The sequence below is a fragment of the Erithacus rubecula genome, assembly GCF_903797595.1.
Source record: "Erithacus rubecula genome assembly, chromosome: 6".
Classification (NCBI taxonomy): domain Eukaryota; kingdom Metazoa; phylum Chordata; class Aves; order Passeriformes; family Muscicapidae; genus Erithacus; species Erithacus rubecula.
The window spans coordinates 23,362,073-23,384,296 of NC_136688.1; the positions used below are offsets into that span (position 1 = coordinate 23,362,073).

General features: G+C 52.8%; 1 protein-coding gene across 2 annotated transcripts in view; it reads right to left on the minus strand.

Annotated features, from left to right (window-relative positions):
• Positions 1 to 2,033: 2,033 nt before the first annotated feature.
• The window catches only part of DGKZ (diacylglycerol kinase zeta), a 45,696-nt gene continuing 25,505 nt past the window's right edge, over positions 2,034 to 22,224 (minus strand). For both annotated transcript variants that reach the window (XM_079309216.1, XM_079309215.1), the window contains exons 7-31: positions 21,858 to 21,929; positions 21,434 to 21,550; positions 21,270 to 21,341; positions 20,892 to 20,987; positions 20,554 to 20,636; positions 20,300 to 20,360; positions 19,809 to 19,922; positions 19,278 to 19,418; positions 18,697 to 18,775; positions 18,355 to 18,410; positions 17,234 to 17,296; positions 16,927 to 17,000; positions 16,704 to 16,815; positions 16,197 to 16,396; positions 15,788 to 15,888; positions 15,572 to 15,651; positions 14,122 to 14,191; positions 9,919 to 9,959; positions 9,509 to 9,699; positions 8,990 to 9,021; positions 8,195 to 8,235; positions 7,740 to 7,860; positions 7,181 to 7,217; positions 6,793 to 6,892; positions 2,034 to 4,418 (exon numbers count right to left, since the gene is read on the minus strand). In XM_079309216.1, coding sequence (XP_079165342.1) covers positions 4,302 to 4,418; positions 6,793 to 6,892; positions 7,181 to 7,217; positions 7,740 to 7,860; positions 8,195 to 8,235; positions 8,990 to 9,021; positions 9,509 to 9,699; positions 9,919 to 9,959; positions 14,122 to 14,191; positions 15,572 to 15,651; positions 15,788 to 15,888; positions 16,197 to 16,396; positions 16,704 to 16,815; positions 16,927 to 17,000; positions 17,234 to 17,296; positions 18,355 to 18,410; positions 18,697 to 18,775; positions 19,278 to 19,418; positions 19,809 to 19,922; positions 20,300 to 20,360; positions 20,554 to 20,636; positions 20,892 to 20,987; positions 21,270 to 21,341; positions 21,434 to 21,550; positions 21,858 to 21,929 — 2,271 coding nt within the window. In that variant the 3' untranslated portion in view covers positions 2,034 to 4,301. The remainder of the gene's footprint in view (positions 4,419 to 6,792; positions 6,893 to 7,180; positions 7,218 to 7,739; positions 7,861 to 8,194; positions 8,236 to 8,989; positions 9,022 to 9,508; positions 9,700 to 9,918; positions 9,960 to 14,121; positions 14,192 to 15,571; positions 15,652 to 15,787; positions 15,889 to 16,196; positions 16,397 to 16,703; positions 16,816 to 16,926; positions 17,001 to 17,233; positions 17,297 to 18,354; positions 18,411 to 18,696; positions 18,776 to 19,277; positions 19,419 to 19,808; positions 19,923 to 20,299; positions 20,361 to 20,553; positions 20,637 to 20,891; positions 20,988 to 21,269; positions 21,342 to 21,433; positions 21,551 to 21,857; positions 21,930 to 22,224) is intronic.

A 22,224-nucleotide genomic window follows, 5' to 3' on the forward strand; every position in this document is an offset into this window, starting at 1 on the left:
AAGCACGAGGTTGTGATGATGTGATGAGCAAACCAAGGCCTATAGAAGTGTTAAAGAACTAGGTGTGGAGCCAGCACTGCTGCTTCTCTTCAGCTGTTTCTGGCCAGGAGCTGAAGATCTTGCTGGAGTCCCCAGGGCACAGCAGCATATGCTACAGTGAAGCCCTGTGCAAATTTTCACTCCTTCCAGGGGACCAGGAGACAAATGCTAGCTGTGTGAGAGAGCATAGATGCATTGGTGCACATCACTCTCAGCAGTGGCTGTGCTTGGTCCCTTTGGGCTCTTTCTGAGGCACATGGGGGAAATGGCCCCTTCTCCTGCTCAAATAAGCAGAAGGCTGTGATTGCAGAAAGGAACCTCATGCTGAGGAAAGGAGGAAAAGAGAGGGAGTGTGACTAACCCAGATGCATTTCCTTGCAGTTGGTTAACTTGAGTTTTTTACCTCTAAAAACGTCACAAGCTAATTCATGGCATGTCAGCTCTGCATTTTCCATCTCTGGTCAAAGCCTGGTCCTCAGGGAAATGGTGGATGTTGCAGCAGTGCCAGTGCAGGGACACAGCCATGCATGGGAGAGCAACGACCTTTTACTTGTTGAGGTGTGTGGCAGGTAATCATTGACAGGGCCAATGGCTGCCACTCTGCTTAGCTGGGGCTGGGCTTGCATGGCTTTCTCCAGCCTGCACACATGCACCTGGTGCCTACACCCCCAGGTGTGCTTCCATCCAACAGGAGGGCAGACAGACCTCTAAACCCCCAGCACTGAGCTGAAAAGGAGAAAGAGGGGATGCTGACACCCTTTGGAGAGAAGGGCAGGAGTGCCCCAAAGGTACACTGCCCCTTTCCCAACACTCCTATCAGAGTCATCACACAGTGGGACTGCATTTCTTCCCCACTGTACATTTGACACTGGGGCGGCTGGAAGGCTCCAATTGCCATGGTTACTGACAGCCTCCCTGCCGAGGTGTGGGCCAAGGGCCAGGATGCAGGGTCTGGGCAGGCTGGAGCAGAGCAGGCCCCCTCCTCCAGTTGCACGTACACCTGGTCTCTGGGGAGGCCAGGACAATTCAGTGTGCCTTACACCTGCTACAGATCCTCACTGTTAGCTCTGGGTAGGAGCTGATGTTTGAAGACCATGAAAGAGCGGCACAGTGGGGGTGGAAGGGACAATGCAGGCAGGGAAAGCGGCTGCTTCTCTGGGCAGAAAGGGGCTGGCAGGAGCACCAGGCAGGCTGCCAAACTGCCTCTAGAAATCCAAGTTTAAGATACAAGTATAGATCCTCATCACCCACTGGCTCCATCACTAGCACACCATTGGTCACTGTGATTACCTCCTTTTCCGAAGGAAACTCTCCAGGAGATAAGTGTGTTGGCCACAGTCATCCTCATGAGTCTGAGGCTGGAAGCAGAAGTGTCCCTAATCCTCTGCTTTTGTAATCAGAGAGCAGTCCTTCCACCAGAGTGGCAGATAATCCCTGCCCTCAGTGCTCAGCACTGGATGCAAAAGCCGAGACTCCCTGCTGGAGCTGGAAATGAATAGGAAGAGCCCCAGCAGGCTCATCTCCCGCAGAGCAGCATGGCTGAGGACAGCTCACCACAAAAAAAGGCCAGCAAATGTTTTGAAACTGGAGGCTGGATGCTGCTGTAGTATCCACTGACAGCTGTGGCAGCCGCTGGAGTTGCTGCCTTTGCCCCAAGGTGGAATAACAGGCAGCTGACTCACACTTCCAAGGCCTTCTGGATCACTTGGGAAAGCAGTGCACTTTCTCCCTTTCCAACATTACACTGAGCATTGATGTATGACACACAATGGAGGAGAAAGTCCCCCAGGACAAAGACCCTGTATCTAGCAACAGTCCCAGAAGGATGCTGTGATGGGAAGTGAACGAGGATGTAGGCCAGCAGGGAGCTCCCAAAAGTACCCCAAAGTTTGGACAGAGGCAGAGGCCTTGGGATCCAATGCTGTTTGTGCCACGCAGGGCATCTGTTGTGCAGTGCCAACTGCAATCTTGAGGATGCAGCAGGAGACAGGAACTAAAACATCAATCTCTTTATTTCAATGGCAAGAAACAACATCCAAACAGTCAAAGTTGAAAAGCAATGGGAACACAGGCTCGTGCCAGGCCCTAGGCCGGCTGGAGCCAGCACCCTCACATAGTTACAAAAATACAGTCCTACAACAGCATCTAAGAAACACAGACCCAGGTATTGCACAGAACCCCTGCCCTCAGGGGGCAGGGCAACCAACACCCCCTCCTTCTTCACCAAATATAAGCAGGCCTGGAATTGCACAGCAACTCAGCTCACAGGTGCACGGAGGGGCCAGGCAGGGAGGGGGACAGTGTGTCTCTCAACTACCTGTACAAAAACTATAAGGGAGAAAGGGGAAAGCTGAGGCTCTAGATGCCTCTGGCCAAGTTGGGCATCCAGTCTGGGGCAGCAGTGGTGTGGACCTCTGAGAAGATGACAGTGCCTTGCCTGTTAATGGCCTGCCAGCAGTGCTGATGAGAACTCCAGGCACTTCTGGAGTGTCCCAGCTGTAGCATTAGTACACGATCATTATTATTTGCCAATACTGGCAATTGGCCACTGGGCATCCTGCACTGCCCTGCACCTGTGTTCCCCATTACAGCATCCCCCATCCTTCAAGTTTCCTTGCCCTTGGACAAAAGGTTTGAAGGGTATTCTGGTTCCCTACAGTATCCTCATACTGTTTTCTTGGTAGTAGGAAGGATTCAAATGGTGCCACCCAGCACTACCCTAGAGGGCAGAGCTGCATGTGAGTGCAGAGGGACTGCACAGCAGTATCCTCTCCTGGAGCCAAGCTGCGAACAGCAACCCCCTTCACAACCACTGCCCACCCCAAAGTGCCAAGCAGATATGCCAGGCTTAGAGCCATCAGCTTCCTCCTCTGTGGGCATCTCCTAGTCTCAGAGATTCAGTTCTGCAAAAGCCTTGCTGAAGGCCTGGCTTGATGTCTTGGCATTAAGTGCTCCCAGCATCAACAGAGGAGATGGATTGTGGTGCCTCATGCCCCGTAGCAGGAGGTTGGTGAAATTCATCTGATTGCAGTCATGACTCAGGCCTAGGAGCCCTGATGGTTCCTGTGAATCCCAATCCTTTCTGCTAAAACTGGAGAGGGTGAGCTCATGGTCTGCCCAGGTGGGTTGTGTCTCAGCTGGGTGAGCTCTTGAGTTTTCCCTGCAAAGCCCTGTGCCCAGTTTGGAGAATAGCAGGAGTCAGACTAAGAGGATGTATGTTGCCAGGTTGTGGGGCGGAAGGAGATCCCTGAGAGCAGCACTGACCCCAGCACTGCCCATCCAGCCCCATGCAAAGTCTAGCATTGAGGGGGAAACTGAAGCAGGGAGGGCGTCTGTATCCAAGTCAGCATTTGGGAAATACAACAGGTGTCACTGCTGCCACTGCCCCAGTTGAGTGCAGCTCTCCACCATCCTGCAGCAGGCTCACATAGAGATGTTCAGCAGAGTGGGTGTGCAAACTGCTCCACCCAGCCCCGTAGAGAGAAGTCTGGTGGAAGGGTTTGGTAGCCTTCCTCCATGCCATCCCAGCCCTGAGTCAGATGGCTCACTGAGCACTGAAGGCCCATCAGGAGGGCATCTGCTGCCCTACTTCCAGCTGCACCATTCTCAGATGCTCTGAGGAAAGGCTGGATGCACAAGTGACTTCCCTCCTGCTTCAGAAGGCTCTGGGGAGGCAACACAGAGACCTGGTGCAGCCCCAGAAGAGGGTAGAAGGCAGGGCCAGTAAGTTGTGGTGCTTCCCTTAGGGCGAAGTCTGCAGCTTACAGCCTCTGCAGTCTGTCGATGCAGCCTGTGCCTCCCACAGCTGTGCCAGACAGGAGAGGAGGAACAGGACACAAACCTATGCAAGCATATAAAGGAGGGGCACTGCCAGCAGAGAGAGGGGCTGAACAATGATATCCCACAAGGATTATAAGTAGGAGCCTATGGAGGGGGCACTGGCATTATTGCCATGAACAAGGGTGACTGGGGGCTTCAGCCTGGCCTGCTCCAACATGGTTGGGGGTTAAGAGCCCACTTAGGGCAGGGAATGTGGTGGATGAGAGGTGAAGGGGTGGACACACAAAGAATCAGGCTTCAAGTCTGAAATATCTTGTCCTCATAAACAGAATCCCAGCCCAGCCTGGGGCAGAACTCTTCTGTACTCATCTCCAGGGACCAGGTTGGCATCTGGGGAGGGTTCGGCCAGATACAGCTCTGCCAGTTGGCATTGTCCTCTTCTCATCCTGCATGAGCTGGCTTGGGCTAAGGCACGCCAAGCACTACACAGCTGTCTCCTGGTCCTCCCGCTGGATCATCTGGTAGTGCTGTCGGTTCTCGAGGTAGGCAGCTAAGTCGGGGTCATTGGCTTTCTCAGCACGGTGCTTTGGGGTGTCTCCCTGCACAGGGGAGGCAAGAAGTCAAGAGAGCCAAACACTGCCTAAACACTGCTTTGGCACCCAAAGGTGTCCCCAGTCACCCACGTGGACCCCTCAGAGTCCAGCAGAGCCTGCAGCTGAACACCGAGACAGGCAGCAGCCAAATGCCCATGTGCTCACCATGGGATCAGTGTTCTCCTGAGGAGTCTGACCACTGCAGGCCTGCTAGCTGTCCCCTGAAGGGCCATCAGCTCCAGGCACGGCCTAGGGTATGGCTGACCCTGGGCATCACAAGTCACCCAAAGAAGAGACAAAGGCTGGTGGTCCCCATGACCTGCTCTTCCCCTGTGCTGGAGAGGCAGGCGGGAAAGGGTAAGGAATGAGGGGTATGTCTGGGGAATGCCCAGGAATACCAACCCCCCTTCCCTCTCACAGCCTCACTAGCGCTCCAGCTCCCGGAGGAGGATCACATTTCACCAGCTTATTGCAGCCATCTGGATTGTGTCCACTAATGAACTCCCGCACTCCATAAAAAGCAAATCTGTTAACAGCTCCCAGCTCTGCCTCCTCTCCCCCTTCCCTCCCCCTGTTCCTCGCTCCTCCTCTCCAAGTGCCCAGGCTCTGCTGTGCCACTGAGAAAGGCCACAGAAACCTGGAACTCTGCCACAGCCCTGGAATACCCATCCTGCCTGGCTCATCCTGTGGTGCACAGCAGGGCACAGGCAGCTGCAGCAGCATGCCGGAGCCTCCAGAGCAGACATACTTCTCCATCAGGAACAATGGTCAGACATGCAGAGCCCTCCACTGGGCCTGGATGTGGCTGTGCACAAAAGCCCATCTGTGTGTGGCTGAAAAGAGGTATCATACACTGAGAAATCTCCTTGGGATGTGCACCCCAAGACTGGGCACACCCCATGTTCCTGCACACACCCCCCAGGCAGCCACACCATCTGGGGACAGAGACCATGCTGTCCTTTGGTGCTGGCTCTCCTTGATGGCCTCCTCCCCACATCCTCTGAATGCAATCACTCATTTAACAGAGGAGGAATTGAGCTTCTTTCCTGTTCCCCTGCAGAAGCCCCTCTGCATCACTGCCTGCCTGCAGCCTGAAACCGGAGCTGCCAGGGCCTCCCTGCCCGGCTGGGCTGAGGCACTCCAACTGATAAGGCTCAGCCTCCCTCACCACCGCAGGGAGTGGGATCAGCCTGCTCCAAACCCGTGCTACAGGACTGCTGCTGGTGTTTCTAATGAGGTGGATCCTGCCTGTGCAGGCAGGCTGTGACCTGGAGCCTATGAGAGGTCAGTGCAGCAGCACAGCGGGGTGCACAGGCAGCCACAAACCCGGCATGCTGCTGCGTTTGCACAGGCACATGCAAACCCATTCCCTGGGGCAGGCGCATGCCTGAGCAAGGCTCCCTTTTGTGCTGGCAGGCTGGGGGCTGCTCCTCTGCTTCAGGCAAATGCGGGGGCTGGGGACAGCGAGGGGCCATGTCCCCCGAACTGCCCTCTCCTCTTGCCTCTGCCAGCTGAGTATTTGTACAGGCCAGCCCCACTCTGGGCACTGTGAAAAGCCTAAGCCTTAGATAGGACCAAGAAGAGAGACGGGGAGCCAGAGATTATCTGTACTGCCTTCTGGCAGCTGGCAAACAGGGATGCGCATTGTCTGAATTGCACCCCAAGCTCCACCAGCACCAACAACCCTCAACTGGGCTCCCAACTGGTGTCCCAGACCCACATATTGCACCTTCTTGGTTTCTACACCCACTTGGTTCTACATCACCTGTGCTACAGCCCATCACTACAAGTCTCCATCAGAGACATCTGACCACATCCTCTCTGCAATATGCCAGCCCCAGGAACCTCCTGTACCAAAATATGGCCCTAAGCCCTCCCCTTTTGCAGGTCTTCTGCCAGGGCTGGCACAATTCCCTGACACTAAGGCACAGCTCAATTAACTCAGCATGTGAGGAAAAGTGCTGCCACTGCTTGCTCCTGCTCCCTGCAGGCCAGCTTCACCCGCCAAGAGGAGCTCCCAGATTCCCCATCATGACCGTCTGAGGGGGAGAGCGGGGGAGTCCTGCAGCTGGGAGGGAGCTTTCAGGGAGAATGTCCTTGCTTTGACCCCTGAGGGTGGGAAGAGGGAGACAGGGATGAGACATTCCAGCCCCTTGCTTCTAATTTAATAAAACAACAGGGAGAGAAGCGCCAGGAGAAGAGGGATTTAACCCCTCTGTAGCTGGGCTCTACTGGGCAAGCACGGGTACTGCATGTCAGCTCCCCTCTGACTGGCAAACACCTCACCCAAAGCACCCCTGCTCTGCTCTCCTGCTGGCTCTGCTCCTTGCAGCCCCCTGGTTGCCCCAGAAAGCCCCACTGCCACCGCTCCCGCTGTCACCTGCAGGTCTGTCTTCATGAGCGAGGCCCCGGCCTCCACGATGTAGTGGCAGATAGTGCGCTGGCGTAAGGCTGCAGCCTGGTGCAAGCTGGTTTCACCGCTGGGGAGGAGAAAGCGGCACATGTGAGACGTCCCCTGAACAGGGACAAGCAGCACATGCAGGGGGCAGCAAGGGGCAGCAATTCAGCAGTAGCAGGAGCTGATGGTGAGTTGTATGTTTGTCCAGGCAGCCCTGGCAGAGGAGGGGGTGCTACTCAGGGGCTGTCTGTCCAAAATGGACTGGGAATTATGGCTGGAAATTAGAGCAAGGGCAGCTGAAGCGGCCCTATGACTGGTCACTTTGCAGAGGGTCTGGCCAACAGGTAATGCAAGTCAGGCAGTGACTTACTTCTCCTCCTCCGTGGCATCAAGGATTTCTGAAGGAGCTGTGGAAAGAAAGAGTGCAGGTGAGTGAGACCGGCTCTGGGGCAGAGACAGACCTGCCTGTTCTCTGGTCACAGTCTGCATCATTCCATAGGGGCTGCTATTTTCATGCTGCCTGCAAAAGTCATAGCTCCAAATAACTCAGGTCAGCAATAGCCCAGCTAATGCCACAAAAGAAGAAATGGTTGTGGCCTTACTATAGAGAAATATGTAAATAAAAATAAAGCTGTCTGTATTTCAGTGGGAACTGCCAAAATCAACAGGTCAGCTGCCCTGAAGGCAGATGCAAGACACTGAGAAATGTTTCTCAGAGACACGCTGATCCCTGCCAGGATGCAGCAATAGCCATGTGGACACCCCACTACTGGCAGACAGATGCCAGGAAAAGCCCATACACCAAAAGGATGATGCAGCAAACCTAGAGGAAAGGGATCTAAGACCAGGAAGACTCCCTCTGAGCAGAGGGTTGATTTTTTTGGCTGCCAGGCTCCTTTGCTAAGAGTGACACTCTGGCTCCAGCTCACCATTCTCAATGATGTATTTGACGATGTCCTTGCTTCCCGATTTGACAGCATGGTGGAGGACGGTCTGGCCAGAGGAGTCTCGCACCATCAGGTCTCTTCCAGCTCGGTGCAGCTCTTGGAACTACAGGATTGTCAGATTGCTCAGGATGAGTTAGATTTCCCAGGTCCAAGCCCCTTCATTATGTGCCCGGAGTGTCTGAGAGGACGTCTGAATACTTGGGGCTAGTGGGAAGCTTTGTCCAGCTCAGCCATGTTACCAAGTCCCTTCCCCTCCTTTCCCTTTGTGTACCCTAGGACCTGGTTTCCAGCCACCACTCCTAAAGGAAGGCCCTTGATAGGAGCTGCTCCAGGACAACTGGGGAGCATGGCTGGCAGGGCTTCTCTTAGCCCTAGGGGCACACCAGCCCAGGAGCCAGCCTTGGCTGCTCATTGCAGCAGGCTGCTGGAGCACCTACCTTGCTGAAGTTGCCACTCTTGGCAGCTTCTATCAGGTCATCTGCAAAGAGAGATGCATCAAGGTCAGAAAAGTCGATCTGTAATACTGCTTATCTAATCCAGGAGACAAGAGTCAGGCACCAGAGCAGGAGCACAAGCCCCTCCAGGGATTAATCCCTTGGTCAAACTGTATTTACATGGCTCCTCCACCTTCAGGAATGTAAGGAACAAGCCAGGGGGAGGAAAGAGACACCCATCTAGCTCAGGGTGCAGCTGGACCTCAGGCCCAGGGAGGTGCATGTGCAGGGGGAGTAGTCTCTGCCCTTGGGCAGGATAACTTGTGATGGAAATGGGGAGCAGGTCCCCTGGGCATCAGCCAGCAGCCAAGACGCCTCTCACCAATGACTCACTCACACCTCCAGGCTCCAATCAAGCTTCAGGAAACTCCTTCCATTTGTTCACCTCGGTGAGGCCCCTGCTCTAGTGTTCCCACCTCCTCAGGGAGAGGCAGAGACAGCCTCCCAACCCAGTCCACAGCGCTCAGCTCTGCAGGTGGGGGATTAACCCCTTGCCACACCATTTCCCGCATGGTGGAGCCAGCACGGCGCCTGGCTGGGCCACTCCACAAATCACTGTCAGGGCTCTCATGCTCACCTCTGGGTCACCCGCCCGCAGGGCTCCATGTTTCAGGACACATGGAACAACAGGGCTCCTCCCTGCTCACCAGGGAAAGGATGGGCCAAAAAAAACCATGGCAGGGAAACAAAACAGTGCAACCTGAGAGGGAGTATGATCAGGAGGAGGACTCCACTCACCCTTATGTGTGAGGCAGTGCTCAGGCTCAGCGCTGGAAGGGAAGAAGAGGAAGTATAACTAACCCTGCCAGTCTTAGTAGCAGATGGCCCTAATGGGCACACCACCATTAGAGGGATGGAGAAACCTGCCTGTGGCACTCCTTCTTCCCTGATTTGGGTTCTTCCCCACCCCCACTTCCACTTCTACTGCTGCTCCTGGCACCATTGCTCATCCATACCCAACAGTGGCTTTAGTTTGGATGAAAGACACCCATGTCCTTTGCCCCATGGACCAGGTGCTGGAGTGTGACCCCATGGCTGAGCCACCAGGTGATGCCCCACTGCTTAGGGAAGAACTGGCAGAGGTACAAGGAAAACAGGATGGAATCTCATCCTTTGGTCTTACTCAACACTGAATTCCTGCTTACTTCCAGGGAGCTCCCCTGTAATCTGGCCCAGGGATCAATGCTGCGAAGCCAACCCTAGCTCTCCCATCACTGCTCATTCTTCTTGAGGCCCAGTACCCCCATTCACACTAACCTGGGGGCAGGAGAGGAGGGTGGAGAGGAGGAAGAGGAGGGAAATGCAAAATGGTGCCCAGGGGATGTGGCAGATGAATCCACGAGGTCAGGCATGGCAGGAGAAGTGCTCACAGTCTGAGTGACCACTAGCTCTGGGTCCAGCACATAGAGTTCATCCTGAGAGATCTCTGTCACATAGTTGAGGTGTTCCTGAAAGACACAAGTCAGGACACGCTTCCTCAGAAGCAAGACCTACTTCTGCAAAACTCCATCCCCTCATATCCCAGCAAGTGGATTTGTGGCCCACTCATTTGGTCAGCAGAGCAACGGTGGCTTGAACAGACTTGTGCCTGCAAGCCTATGCCTGCCTGTTGGTCTGAGTGCAGGGTGGGGCACCTTCCCAGGGGGGCAGGATGAGGCTGCACTCACCTGTGCGCGGTCTATCCTGTAGAACCGATCAGCTGTGGTTGCTGTAAGACAAGAACAGAATGAGACAGGCTGATCCTTGGTGTGAGACAAGGGAGAAAGCCTCTTCCCACCATGAGTGACAGTGAGCTATCCAGCCACTTCATGGCTTGCACAGAGGACACAACAAAGCAAACAGCAGCCCCTTAGGCCTGCAAGCCACCATGCCACTGTGAAACATGCCTTTGCTTGCTATGTCCTCCTCAATGACTCCTGGCAGGGAGCCACAGGTAAGGCAAAAACACAACTAGCTGATGCCATGGCTTTTCAGGTGTTCCAGCATTACGCCGAGCAGATGAAGCTCAGGTCTATGCAGTGCACATCTCAGCATTCACTTATACCAGGTGAGGAACTGCCGAGATTAACATGAACAGTGCTCAGAAATGGGTGCACTACAGGAGGCTGGGAGAAGAGAAGCCTCAGCCTCATGCTGATTTGGCTAAGGGCCTCCATGAGGCCACTCACAGCATGTGACTCCAGGCACAACAGAGCACACCACCACCAGTAATAGATCCAAGCTCCCATCTCCTAGGATGGCAGGAGAGCTTCAAATCAGCCTTCAGCCTATCTGAATGCATCCCTCTGCTCATCCCTCTTCCTCAGAGATCACCACAGAGAGAGAAGAGCTCCAACAGAGCAAGTGGCTGTGCTGGAGCCAGACACACACAGCCACACACCCCTAGGGGAGCAGGGCATCCAGGACATCACCAAGGGAGACCAGGACAGGTAAGAGCACAGTGCCAGGACAGCCGGATTCCCATGCAGGCAGCATTTCCCCAATATCCTGACAGGCTGCTGGTGCCAGTCCAGGAGAGGTTGCTGCAGTGGGATCCTCACAGACCCAAGGAAGTTTCTCTGCAAACACAGTGGTGATGTGCCAGAGCAGGTGAGAGGACTGAAAGAGCCATGTTTATCCTGGATATTTGCATCCAGGGAGCTACTGTTCAAGGCCTATAATTCAGCCACTTAAATGAGCCTGTGCTGAGTGTCTTTCCTGACATTTTCTGAGCCCAGAACCTGCTGCTGGGAGACTGGCAGGAGAAGGTAAAGCAGCCCTGGTACAGCAGTCCTGGCAGTGACACCTGGGAGCAGCAGCACCAGCAACACCATACAAAGGGCTGGGACCTTGAAGGGAGAGAAGATGCACCCTCTCTGCCTAGCATGAGGCTTCCCAGACCCACTTTGCAACCCATGGCTGTGCTCTGCTGTGGTCTAAACTCTGCTTACTGGGATGTCAGAGAGATGAAATGCTATCAACAGGCATTTCACTCAGCCAGCTTCCAGGTATAGAGGGAGCTTCTTGGTCAGAGAAGGCAAAGGGAGAAGAGAAAGTTACTTTCAGGCAGGGGAGAAGCAGCAGCTGGCATGGAGCCCAGCAGGGAGGCTGCTCTCTCATAACATTGCGAGTTATGGTGAGTCTGGCTCTGAGCATGCTGGAGCAGGGGAGCCCCCTGCCTGCACAACACAGGAGAGCATCCCCAGCAGTCTCACAGTGACAAACACACCACCAAGCTGCCTTCAGCTCCAGGGGCAAGAGAACCACTGACTCCCCTTGCTCCACGCTGGGTCAGCAGCCAGACACACAGCCTGGGGTAAAACACTGCTGTGTTCAGCCCCAAAGACCTCAAAATCTGTGAATCCCAAGGCTCAATGGTTCCCTGTGGCTTGTCAGTGAATGTCTGTTCTCTCACCCCGAATTCATAGAATCATAGAATGATCAAATTGCTTAGGTTGGAAAAGACCCTTAAGATCATTAAGTCCAACCATTTAACCAACACTGCCAAGTCCACCACTAAACCATGTCCCTAAGCGCCACATCTACACATCGTTTAAGTATCTTTAGGGGTGGGGACTTATCCACTTCTCTGGACATCCTGTTTTAATGCTTGATCACCCTTTCAGTGGGAAAAAAATCCTCCCCGACACAACTTGAGGTCATTAATTTCCCTTCATCCTCTTAATTGTTACTTGGGAGAAGAAACCTACACAATTTTACACAACCTCCTTCCAAGTAGTTGTAGATAGAGATAACGTCTCCCCTGAGCCTGCTTTTCTCCAGGCTAAATAACCCCAGCTCCCTCAGCTGCTCTTCTTATGACTTGTGCTCCAGAGCCTTCACCAGCATCATTGACCTTCTCTGGATGTGCTCCAGCCCCTCTGTGTCCTTTCTTGCAGTGAGGGGCCCAAAAGTGGGCACAGGGTTCAAGGCATGGCCTCACCAGTGCTGAGTACAGGGAGACAATCACTGCCCTGGTTCTGCTGCCCACTCATTTGCTGATACAGGCCAGGATGCCATTGGCCTTGCATACCTGGACTCTGTCAGAGCCTGAAATAGGTCATGCCTCAAACACTGATACAAAATTTTGCTAATTATAACAAAAACTGTATACCAAAGAAGCCTCCCTGAAGATACCTGACTGGGACTTTGGACTGAAAGTCAAACTGCTAAGATTGGATAAAGGGAAAACCCACGCTTCAATCACCCGAAACACACAAGTAAACAACAAAAAGAATATGAGCCAAACCCAGCAGCTCTGCTAATCATCTTTGACTTGCTTTGAGGTGGGGGAGCCCACAGACCCATTTGCTGGGAGCAGGTTTGCACAGATTTCCCTTCCATCCGAGGTGGGGGGAGGAAGTTTGGTTGTGTTGTAACCTCTGCTCAGGGGCTGTGAACCCACCTTCCTTTACACAAACGGGTTATGGAATCCCCAACCCAGGGAAGGCCACATCTATGGGACATTCACATGAGGGGCAGCTGAGGGGGTGCACTAATCCATCAAAGGCCCCCCATGGTCATTCCTGAGGCCTTGCACCACAGGACTGCATGTGATGCAACAAATGTGAAAGAGACCATGGCAAACTCCTTCCCCTCTACAGGAGGTGTCTGGATTTTCCTGCCTGGAGAGAGCGTATATTGACCCATCAGATTCTGTGCTTTTTGGGGGGACCTTCACCACCAAGAAGACCAGCTGGAGAGGATCAACAGAGCATTGCTGGATACTTTCCTTATTCTGTCCCTGTTACTCTCTTTCTGTCCCCCACACCTATTTTCTATTTCTTTCTCTCTCTGTCTCTCTCTCTTGATATTTACTAGCAAATAAAACCTATGCTATTGTCACTCGCATAATGTCTCATTTGCACCTTAATTTGGGCAAGGGCATTTCTAAGAATCTTAGTAATCGGATCCTGACAGACACACACACTGAATCATGTCCAGCTGCTGTCCACCAGCACCTCCAGGTCCTTTTCTGCTGGGCAGCTTTCCAGCCCTCCTTCCTGCAGCACTGCATGGGATGGTTGTGACATAAGGGTGGGACATTCACTTTTTTGAAGCTCATGCAATCGGCCTTGGCCCGTGATCCAGCCTGTGCAGATCCCTCTGCAGAGCCTTGTTGCCTCCAGCAGATCAACATTCCCACTCAACTTGTCTGCAAGTGACTGAGGGTGTGCTTGATCTCCTTGTCCAGACTGATGAAGACAATAAAAAGGACCAGGCCAGATACTGAGCTCTGGGGATCACCACTGGTGATCGGCCACCAGCTGGATGTAACTCCAGTCACCACCAGTCTCTGGGCCCAGCCATCCAGCTGGTTTTCTATCCACTGAACAGTGCACTCATCTGAGCCACGAGCAGCCAGTTTTCCCAGGAGAATGCTGTGGGAAACCATGTCAAACATTTTACTGAAGTTCAGGTGGAAAGCATCCACAGCTTTTCACTCATCCACCTAGCAGGTTGCCTCAATGTAGGAAGAGATCAGCTTGATCTCTTGTCCTTGCCTGACCCCTCTGAAGAGTTTATAGCCATCCAGTGCAGCATCTCAGTTGTGTGATTTGTCCCACCATATCTCTGTGATGGCAACTATGTCATCGTTTTCTTGCTCTGACATATCTTTTGGGTCCTCCTGTCTGTAGCCCATGCTGCGTGCATTGGTGTTGATGCACTTCAGCTGGGCTACTGACTCCTCCACTTTTCTGGGCATAGGAACTGTAATTTCTATGCCCTAATTCTCAGGTGTTTCTGTGGTTTCTAATGCAGCGATAACCCTTGGATCTTTGCAGTCACATGGATTTCCATCCCCCACCTCCACTGAGCAGGCAGACCAAAGGACCTTGCTAGTACATCATCAGACCCAGTCAACACTCCTAGGGGAGGGTAATACTCACAGTCCAGGAAACACCACTTGGGTGACAGCTTCTGGAATGACAGTGTCTTCGGCTTGGCTCCATCTCCCTCCTGCATAATAAAAGAGAGGATAAAGATGTAGCTTATGGCCTCTGCATTTCACTTCAGAGCATTGCTCCTGCTTTTGGAGGTCCCTGCAGACAGAGAAGACCACAGGCACTTGGATGAAATTGAACACAGGCACAGCACACTGCAACAGGGAGCACCATGGGACAGACTGGAGCTGACTGTAGAGCAGTGTCACAAGATGAGCCCATGAGATCAGCACAGTGGACATGACAGATGGGCCCAGAGGACAGAAAGAGGCCATACACACCTGAAAGAGCAGGCGCTCTAAAGCAGAGGGCTGTGCAGGGAAATCCTGCAGAAAGGCAAGGTGTCCTGTTACAGCCTGTGTCTGGGCAACCCCCCAGCCCCTCTCTCATCCCATTGGAGTTGCTCAACGTGCTGCCATATCTGGCTTTACACTGTCTGGCCAAGGTAACCGGTCCTTGCCTGGCTTTAAGGCTGGAGCACAGTGCTTCCCCAAGGAGTGAGAAGAGGTAAACTATGAGGTGACCGAGGAACAACAGCCACACTGCACAGTTAGAAATGTGCAGGAGATTGCAGGGGCATTGGTGTACCACATGGACACAGCAGGAAAGCATTAACCTGTGAACCTAGGAGTTGCTAGCCATGTGCCTCCCTGTGTGTCCTCACCAGTGGATAGGCACAAAGTGGGCAGGGGACAAACATACAGGCGCAGCAAGAGGCAGATGCCAGTATGCCAGCCCAGGCAAGCAGTTCTGCAGCTCAACTCTATGCATACACTGGATGGGATTCCCATAGGCACAACAGCCAGCTAACAGCAGACTAAGAATGGACCCTTCAATCTTCTGTGCAACAATCCGATTGAGCAGTGCAGCACCAGAAGCCACACTGTGGGCTTAGAAGGCATTGTTCACAAAGAGCAAGAGTTACACAGTCTGTGTACAGGTCACAGACACATGCTAGTACATTGGCAAGAGCACAAAAATTAGTGCTTGCAAATGAGAAGAGTAGGAGGGGTTATAAACCTAATCCAGGCACGTGGAAAGGGCAGAGCTGTGACAGGAAACACAGAGCCTGTGGAGAGTTTAAGGGTTATAGGCCCCCACAGGATGTGTGTGCTGGCTTCTTATACTACCCTACATTTTTTCAGGGTCTCTAGGCTTGGAGAACAGTCAGAAGAGCAATGCTGAAAAAGAAGCTGCCAGACAGGAGGGAGCAGCAAGGCATCCATCTTGGGACCCTGCCTCCACCACACGGTGAAGGCAAACCGTGATCTCTTAGTGTGACCCAAAGCAAGTGTGTGTGTGGTGGTGTGTGCAGGTCAAGGCAGCTTAGAAATGCTTCCCTGAGTCCCTTCATCATCAGTATTCAGCCATGACCACTTTTCACACAGAGACTCACCTCCTGCAGCTTCTCAATCTGGGTCCGGCACAACTCCAGGTCACTGTCTCCTGGAACCACGATGATCCCCAGTGGCACAGCTGCAGGACAGGGCACAGGCGCAACTCAGGGAGCAGCCCATGCCTCATTCCCAGTACCTCCCACAGTTTAGCTACAGGCTTTGCCAGACTTGGGGACTGCAGCTCCCACCCTCTGGTCACTCAGCTGGTCACTCACAGGCTTCCTTGAGCTTTTCCTTGTCATAGTTCAGTGCCTCATAGTCACGCATGCTGATTCGGCTCACCCGGATCCGCAGCCGCTCAGGCACTGGCTGCTGGCTGTGTGCAGGGGGCAAGGAAAAAGGAAAATATCAGAAATATCAGAAAGTGACAGCCTGCTTTCTCCTTATTCCCCTCCCTCTCCAAATAGGCAAGAGCACAATATTGTACAGACTAAGGTGGGGAGCTCGGCACGAGCAGCTTCCCCAGCATCAGGGTCCAGCCTTATTTCTGTGACCTGATCCCTTCCCAGACCCTCTCCAAGAAAGGACTGAAATGCCTCTGCCAGTCATGGATCAGTCCCATCCCTTTCCTTCCCAACCAGCCTTCCTTGGAGACGTAGTGGCAGATCTATCTGAGGAACCTACTCATTGAGCAGAGGCATGGAGTTGCGCCGCTTGGTTTTCTGCACCATGTTGGCTTGGTTGCGCAGAGAGATGTGGATGCAGGAAGGTGCCAGCTTGCAGGGCTCTCCATCCACCTGCATGGGGATGGCCTTGGACGTGGTGAGAACCACCTGCCGGCACTGACAGAGCCGCTCCCCATGGCCACCGACCTGCAAGGCAGCCTGTGAAAGAGTCCAGAGTGAGACCAGAACATGGACTGAGACGTGGATGAGGGAAATATCCATTGTCAGCTGGATGTTACAAGTGAATCAAGTTCTGAGGGTCTCAGGTTTCATTTTAGTGAGAAGAGACTCACAGAGACCAACCAGGGCGTGACAGCAACTCACCTAAACCCTTAAGAGCAGACATGGTCACATAGGCCAGCACCACAACTCCTCCACAGAGCATCTGTGGGCTGGCTGAAACCTGGTCAATGGGACCATTCACTCTCCCAGTTGCTACCTACAACTGGCAACAGCACTGACTCACCAGGGATGTCATGGTGAAGCCGATAACTTCAATGCAGCCGTCATCATGGCGCTGGGGCTCAAAGTCATGGTGCTCCCCAGGGTTGCCCCAGGGCATGGTGCCTGCACAATACCTGTGAAAGGACAGGAAGAAATGCCTGGACTGGCACCCCAAACCCAGGCAAGGATCTACAAGACAGGTATGAAAAGGCCAGCATATAAAGACAGGTCCTGGGGGTGCTCACCTTGGGATGTTAAGGAAGACCAGGCACTGGGGCTTCAGGTCCTGAATCTTGGAGGTCAAGTCTGTCCCATCACACTAGAAACAACACAGGGGTGTTCAGCCTGCTGTAAGGAGGAGCCTGGTCCATCTTACCCGCTTAGGGAGAAATGGCTTCCCTTCTCCCTACAGTGAGTGTTGTCCAAGTCAGGGGAAGCTGATTCTCCCAGGAACATATATGCTCCTCAATCCTCACATAGTGTGCCAAGGGACACTCCTCATGCCTCCACAGCCCACCCTCTCCCTGGACCAGAGCACCCCAGCATACTCACAACCAGCCTGACATGCTTTGCCAAGTCTTTGGAGCTCCCGGTGAGGAAGTCAGAGAAGGCCGTCTGCCAAGGCAAGAGACAGAGTTAGTGCCCAGGTGTTCACCAGAATGGGCAGGAAGCCTGCCACTGACCTGAAACTCAGCCTGCCACTGACCTGCCATAGACCTCAGTTGCTGAAACCTGCAAACCCCCTTTTCATCCACCAGCAGAAGTCCTCTTCTCCTCCAAAACAACCTAATCCATTCCTCTTGCTATTTTGCCTACCAAGAACCTTGGGGCACCTTCAATAATATGCTCTAATACTCCCTTGCCAGTCCAGTCCTGACTTTAGGGAAGAGCTGGCAAGATGAGTTTCCTCCAGTGAGACTCAAGTCACAAGAGACAAGTTCAGTCTCAAGCTGTAATGAAGTGTCATAAAACAGAGCTGAAGTGACCCCATCTAGAGATTCCAGAAGGGACAGCACGGGTCCCCTTTGGGTTTAAATGTGCAGACAGGGAAAGAGACACAAACAGGACAGATGTGAGATGGCATAGAGCAGTACTTGGCATTTAGTAATGCTCAAATACCAGCCACCAGACACATGGCTAGAAAGAATATTGAGGATGGGAAGACAGGAACAAAGATAATACTGAGATGCAAAGCTCTAGAGGTGAGACACAGGAGGGTTGTGTAATTAGCCAGGAAGCTGTAACTGGTCCAAGGTATATAATAAAAGACCAAAGTAGTGTGTAGACTACGGAAAGGCTTCCTTTTCCTCTGCAGGGGGGACAGCCTGCCTTCCCACAGCTCCAGGGAGGTCCTGCCTGGGTGACCACCCGCGAGCTTGAGATCAAGAACAATAGTGGCAGGAGATCAATACAGCAACTGTACTGCAGGCCATGGAGCAAGCTGTACTGCCAGCAGCACTTGCAGCCAAAGAGGAGCTGTGACTCCCAGTGCAACAGCATTCCTCCAGCAACCCTCCAGCTTTGGGCTGGGGGATTAGCTTGGGTGCATGTGAAGGTCCATGTAACTGAAATGAGTTAGTTTAGGGTGAAGATAGGAGCCAGGTCCATGCCTGTGCTGCAGTTGACATTAAGGCTGCTATGATGGGAGGCTCAGATATCCCACACACACTCACCCCAGCATAGAACATTTTATTCCGAAACCGGCTGTTGAACTTCTCTGGGTTGGCCTCTAGGGAAAGGAGAAAAAAGTCCAGGTCACTGGCCTACACATGGAAATATTTCACTTGCCAGTTCTCCTCAGACACAGCTCTCCAGCCAGCCTCAGCCAGGGGTCTGGCCCCAGCTTTTTTCTTGTGCAGGCACCCCTCTTCCCTCTCTGCAGCCTGGACTTGCTCCTCATGTTTCACCTCCAGCTCTGTCCCTGAAGCAATTGTCTTGTTTATTTTCCAAGGAACCCACAAACAAAAACAGGCCCATTCCACAGACCCCGACCAAGTCCTGCCACTGCCCTGTACCTCGGGATTCATGGAACTCCAGCGTCACCCGTGCATCAAAGCCAAGGCTGAAGTAATTATTAAAGACATCCAAAGGCAGCTGAAATAGCAAGAAGGAATAACAATGAGGCTGCCAGCATGTGCCCATGGCAAAGACAAGGTCAGATCACAGTAGAGCCACTACAGTGTTCATGAGGCTGAGGGACCCTGCATGCCTTTTCCCTAGGAAAACACAGAGGTCGCCAGCCTGAGATGATGGTCCTGGCTCCTAGGGGTAAGAGAAATGGTCCACTGGGACACACTCTACTCTCTGAGGTTTCTGCAATCACTGTTTCTGTTAAAGAAAACAGCCTCACAGAAGACTGGGCTTATACCTGTTGCAAGTTGTGGTTAAAAATCTTTGGTAGGCATTTAATTATGAATGCTACATACACTCTTGCCATGAGTGCTGCGGCTCAGAGCCATGAACAGAATGGTGGAATTGGAGGAGTGAAAGGGAAACACCAATGCAGCCCCAGGTGGTGGAACTGACTGAGTCAGTAGGAGAGGAGAGAATGCAGACCTCTAGCATAGGGAACAGCCATGGAAAGGAGGCGTCCCACCTTGTCAGCAGCGGCCTCATCCTTTTCCTCAGGGTTTGTGTCAGGGTTCGGCTCCACACGGAGGTTCCAGCGATCAAGCTGCACTATGTTCCCATCTTCCACGTGGGAAAGGATCTTGGACACAGGCTCATCTGTGTAACCCTGGTGAAGAGAAGGACTTGATGAGTCTCGTGCCTGCCTCCCACAGAGATACTCCAGACAGCAGAGTTTGGCAAGGCATCCCAGAGTAAAAGATGTAGAAGAGATCAACTCTACGAGAATGCACAACAAAGCAGGACTTGAAATTTAAAACAATACATCTTCCTTCTAAAAATCTTCAACAGTGTGAAAAAGCAATTGCTTTTGAATAATCTAATGCAGAACCATTCAAATGTCAAGAACGGCAACATCCAAATTGAACTTATTTGTTGGTCTGCATGAACAGGCAGCTGAAACACCAGCCCATGCAAATCTCCAACCATGTGTCTGAAATGAGGATTGAAGCACTCAGCCCTGCTCTGTCAGCAGTGGGTTCTTGTGCCCATCACTTACCCCACCCCAGTTCAGTGTTCTGGCCAAGTCATTCCCTGTCCCCAAAGGTAGGATGGCCACAGGAGGAGGTGGGTTGATGCGTAACTGGTCCAGAATGGAGAGTATCCAGCCCACCTGCTCAAGCAAGAGAGTGCAAAGAAACCATTGGTTATCTCAGGGACCAGCAGGCAGGCAGAGGAGACTCAGAGCACTAGCAGCGGCAGAGGGGCAGAGATGGGGCTCTCCTTAGCCACAACTCAGGCTATTTACAATCTTTAATGCTCTAATCAGGTGCTCAGGAGATGCCAGTAACCCCAGTGAGGACACTGGCCCTCAAAAGGGCTACAAATCCAGACGTGTTACAGACTAGCATTCCCTGGAACAGTGCTATGCTACCATGGACACAGTGTGCACAGTTTGCCCTGCTCTGGATTACAACAAGGAAGGCTGCTGTCCTCACTGGAAAGGCCTGAGCAAAGAGGCACCATGGGATGGAGGGGCTGCAGACTCACCGTGCCGTCTCCCCCGCACGCCAGGATTCGGAGGTTGTGGACTTTGCGATACAGCTCCAGCCTGTAGGGAACAGAAAATTTGAGGAGGGGAGGGGAGAGGTACTGCAGGTGTTACACAGCAGCTGCCTCTCAGAGCCACTGGCATTCGCAAAGCCACATCCATGTCTCCCTCCATGAGTTGGGGGAAGAGCTCTCAAGAAGAATCTTGGGACACAGATGGGAGAGAGAAAGGTGCTGCCCCCATTATTACTCACGCCTCCTTGGGTCCACCCTGGCTGAGGTCAAAAACTTGCCGTGGGTTGAGATACCACATGAAGGATTGGATGATCTTGGCTCCCTATGGGGAGAGGAAAGACTTTAGGTAATATTGAGCTCTCAGCGGACAGCAGAAGGAGGCATCTGGTCCTGCCTGGAGACAAGCTAAGACAACACCATTCTGCAGAGGGCAGGCATACCCTGGCTGAGCTGGGCAGCAAACTAGCATTGTGGGGTCTTGTGCAGCTGAGATATCACCAAAACAATGATGAGAGCTCAGTACTCAAATGGCAATGTTGTCACAGCAACGTCTTAGACAAACCAGATAAGGCCATACCTGATTCCCACCGCTCTTGGGGTTCACAAACACCAGCAAGGGCTTCATGAGAGGAGCTGGCATGGGCTTGATGACAAAGGGTTTCCACCTCCCTTCCTGCAAGAAATACCATAGATCCTTCAACAAAGCTGGAGAAATGCAAACTGCTAGCTCCAGCTGAGCCCTAACATCATGCAGATCAGAAGCAGGAGGAAGAAAACATCCTAGCAACCCCATAAACCTTGAATGTGGGATATACCCTGCCAGCAGGCACCCTCCCTCCAGTTCAACCTCCTTAACCTCAGACCCAGAAAAGCCCACTTTTATTCCCTTGTTCCTCATTGTTCAGTCCCACTGTCCTTCCAAGACAAGGTCATTCCCAGTCTCCTCATACCTTACCTCGGCCCCCTTTTTGCTGGATTTCCGCTTGAATGATGTCCTCTTCTTCTTCTTACTAGATTTGAGAGGATTCTAGAGAGAAAATAAACAAAGACAAAAACTCTGTGAGCAGCCACTGGGCAAATGGGAACTGTGAAGGAGCCCCAAGAGCTGAAGTGACTTACCTGGGGTCGCCGGACCCGCAGAATCCAGGTGGGAGGAACAACAACAGCAGCGTGAGCCCCCAGTGAGCAGGGCTCTTCAATGTGTTGCAGCATGAAACATGATACTTTGCTGTGATACTGGCCAAGGAGAAGACAGAGAGAAAACTCAGCTGCTCAGTTTGCTGGGCACAGCCACCATCTCTCCTCTCAGGTACCCCATGCCAATGCAGGGAGTGCTGGATGAAACCATGCAGGAATTTTGTAATGGGAAGGCAATGAAGGGAAAGCTTCTCAAACGAGCTTGCAAATATCATAGTACAGCTTCTCCCAGCAGGAGGAGCTGTTAAGGGCAGGCTGCAGAGCAGCAGCTTGGTGAGTCCCAGCAGAAAGTAGAGGTCATTAGTGCAGAACCGACTGGTAAGGCATTCAGGGGGGCTTTGCTCACCGCTTGTTTGCACCATGAACAGCTGATGGCTACAATCTCTTTACTGTGGAAGGCAAACTTCTGCTGAAAACCCTATGGAAGAAAGGGTAAGAGGCTTAGGGAATTCCTGCAGTTTCCTACCATCCAACAGTAAGAGATATTAACGAGGAGAGCATGTCTGCAGCTGGAGCCCTCCAGATCCTGTCAGACAGTCCCAACAACCACAACAGCACCAGGGAGGCCACTGTGCTCTGTAGGGGTGTCCTTATTGCTCAAGGAAAGCATGTCAGGAAGACAGACTTTTTCAGGATTAGTTGGGCCCAGGGGAAGAACTACTCTATGCGGGAAGCACTTACATAGTGCTTCACTGAGCAAAGCAGGGCATTTG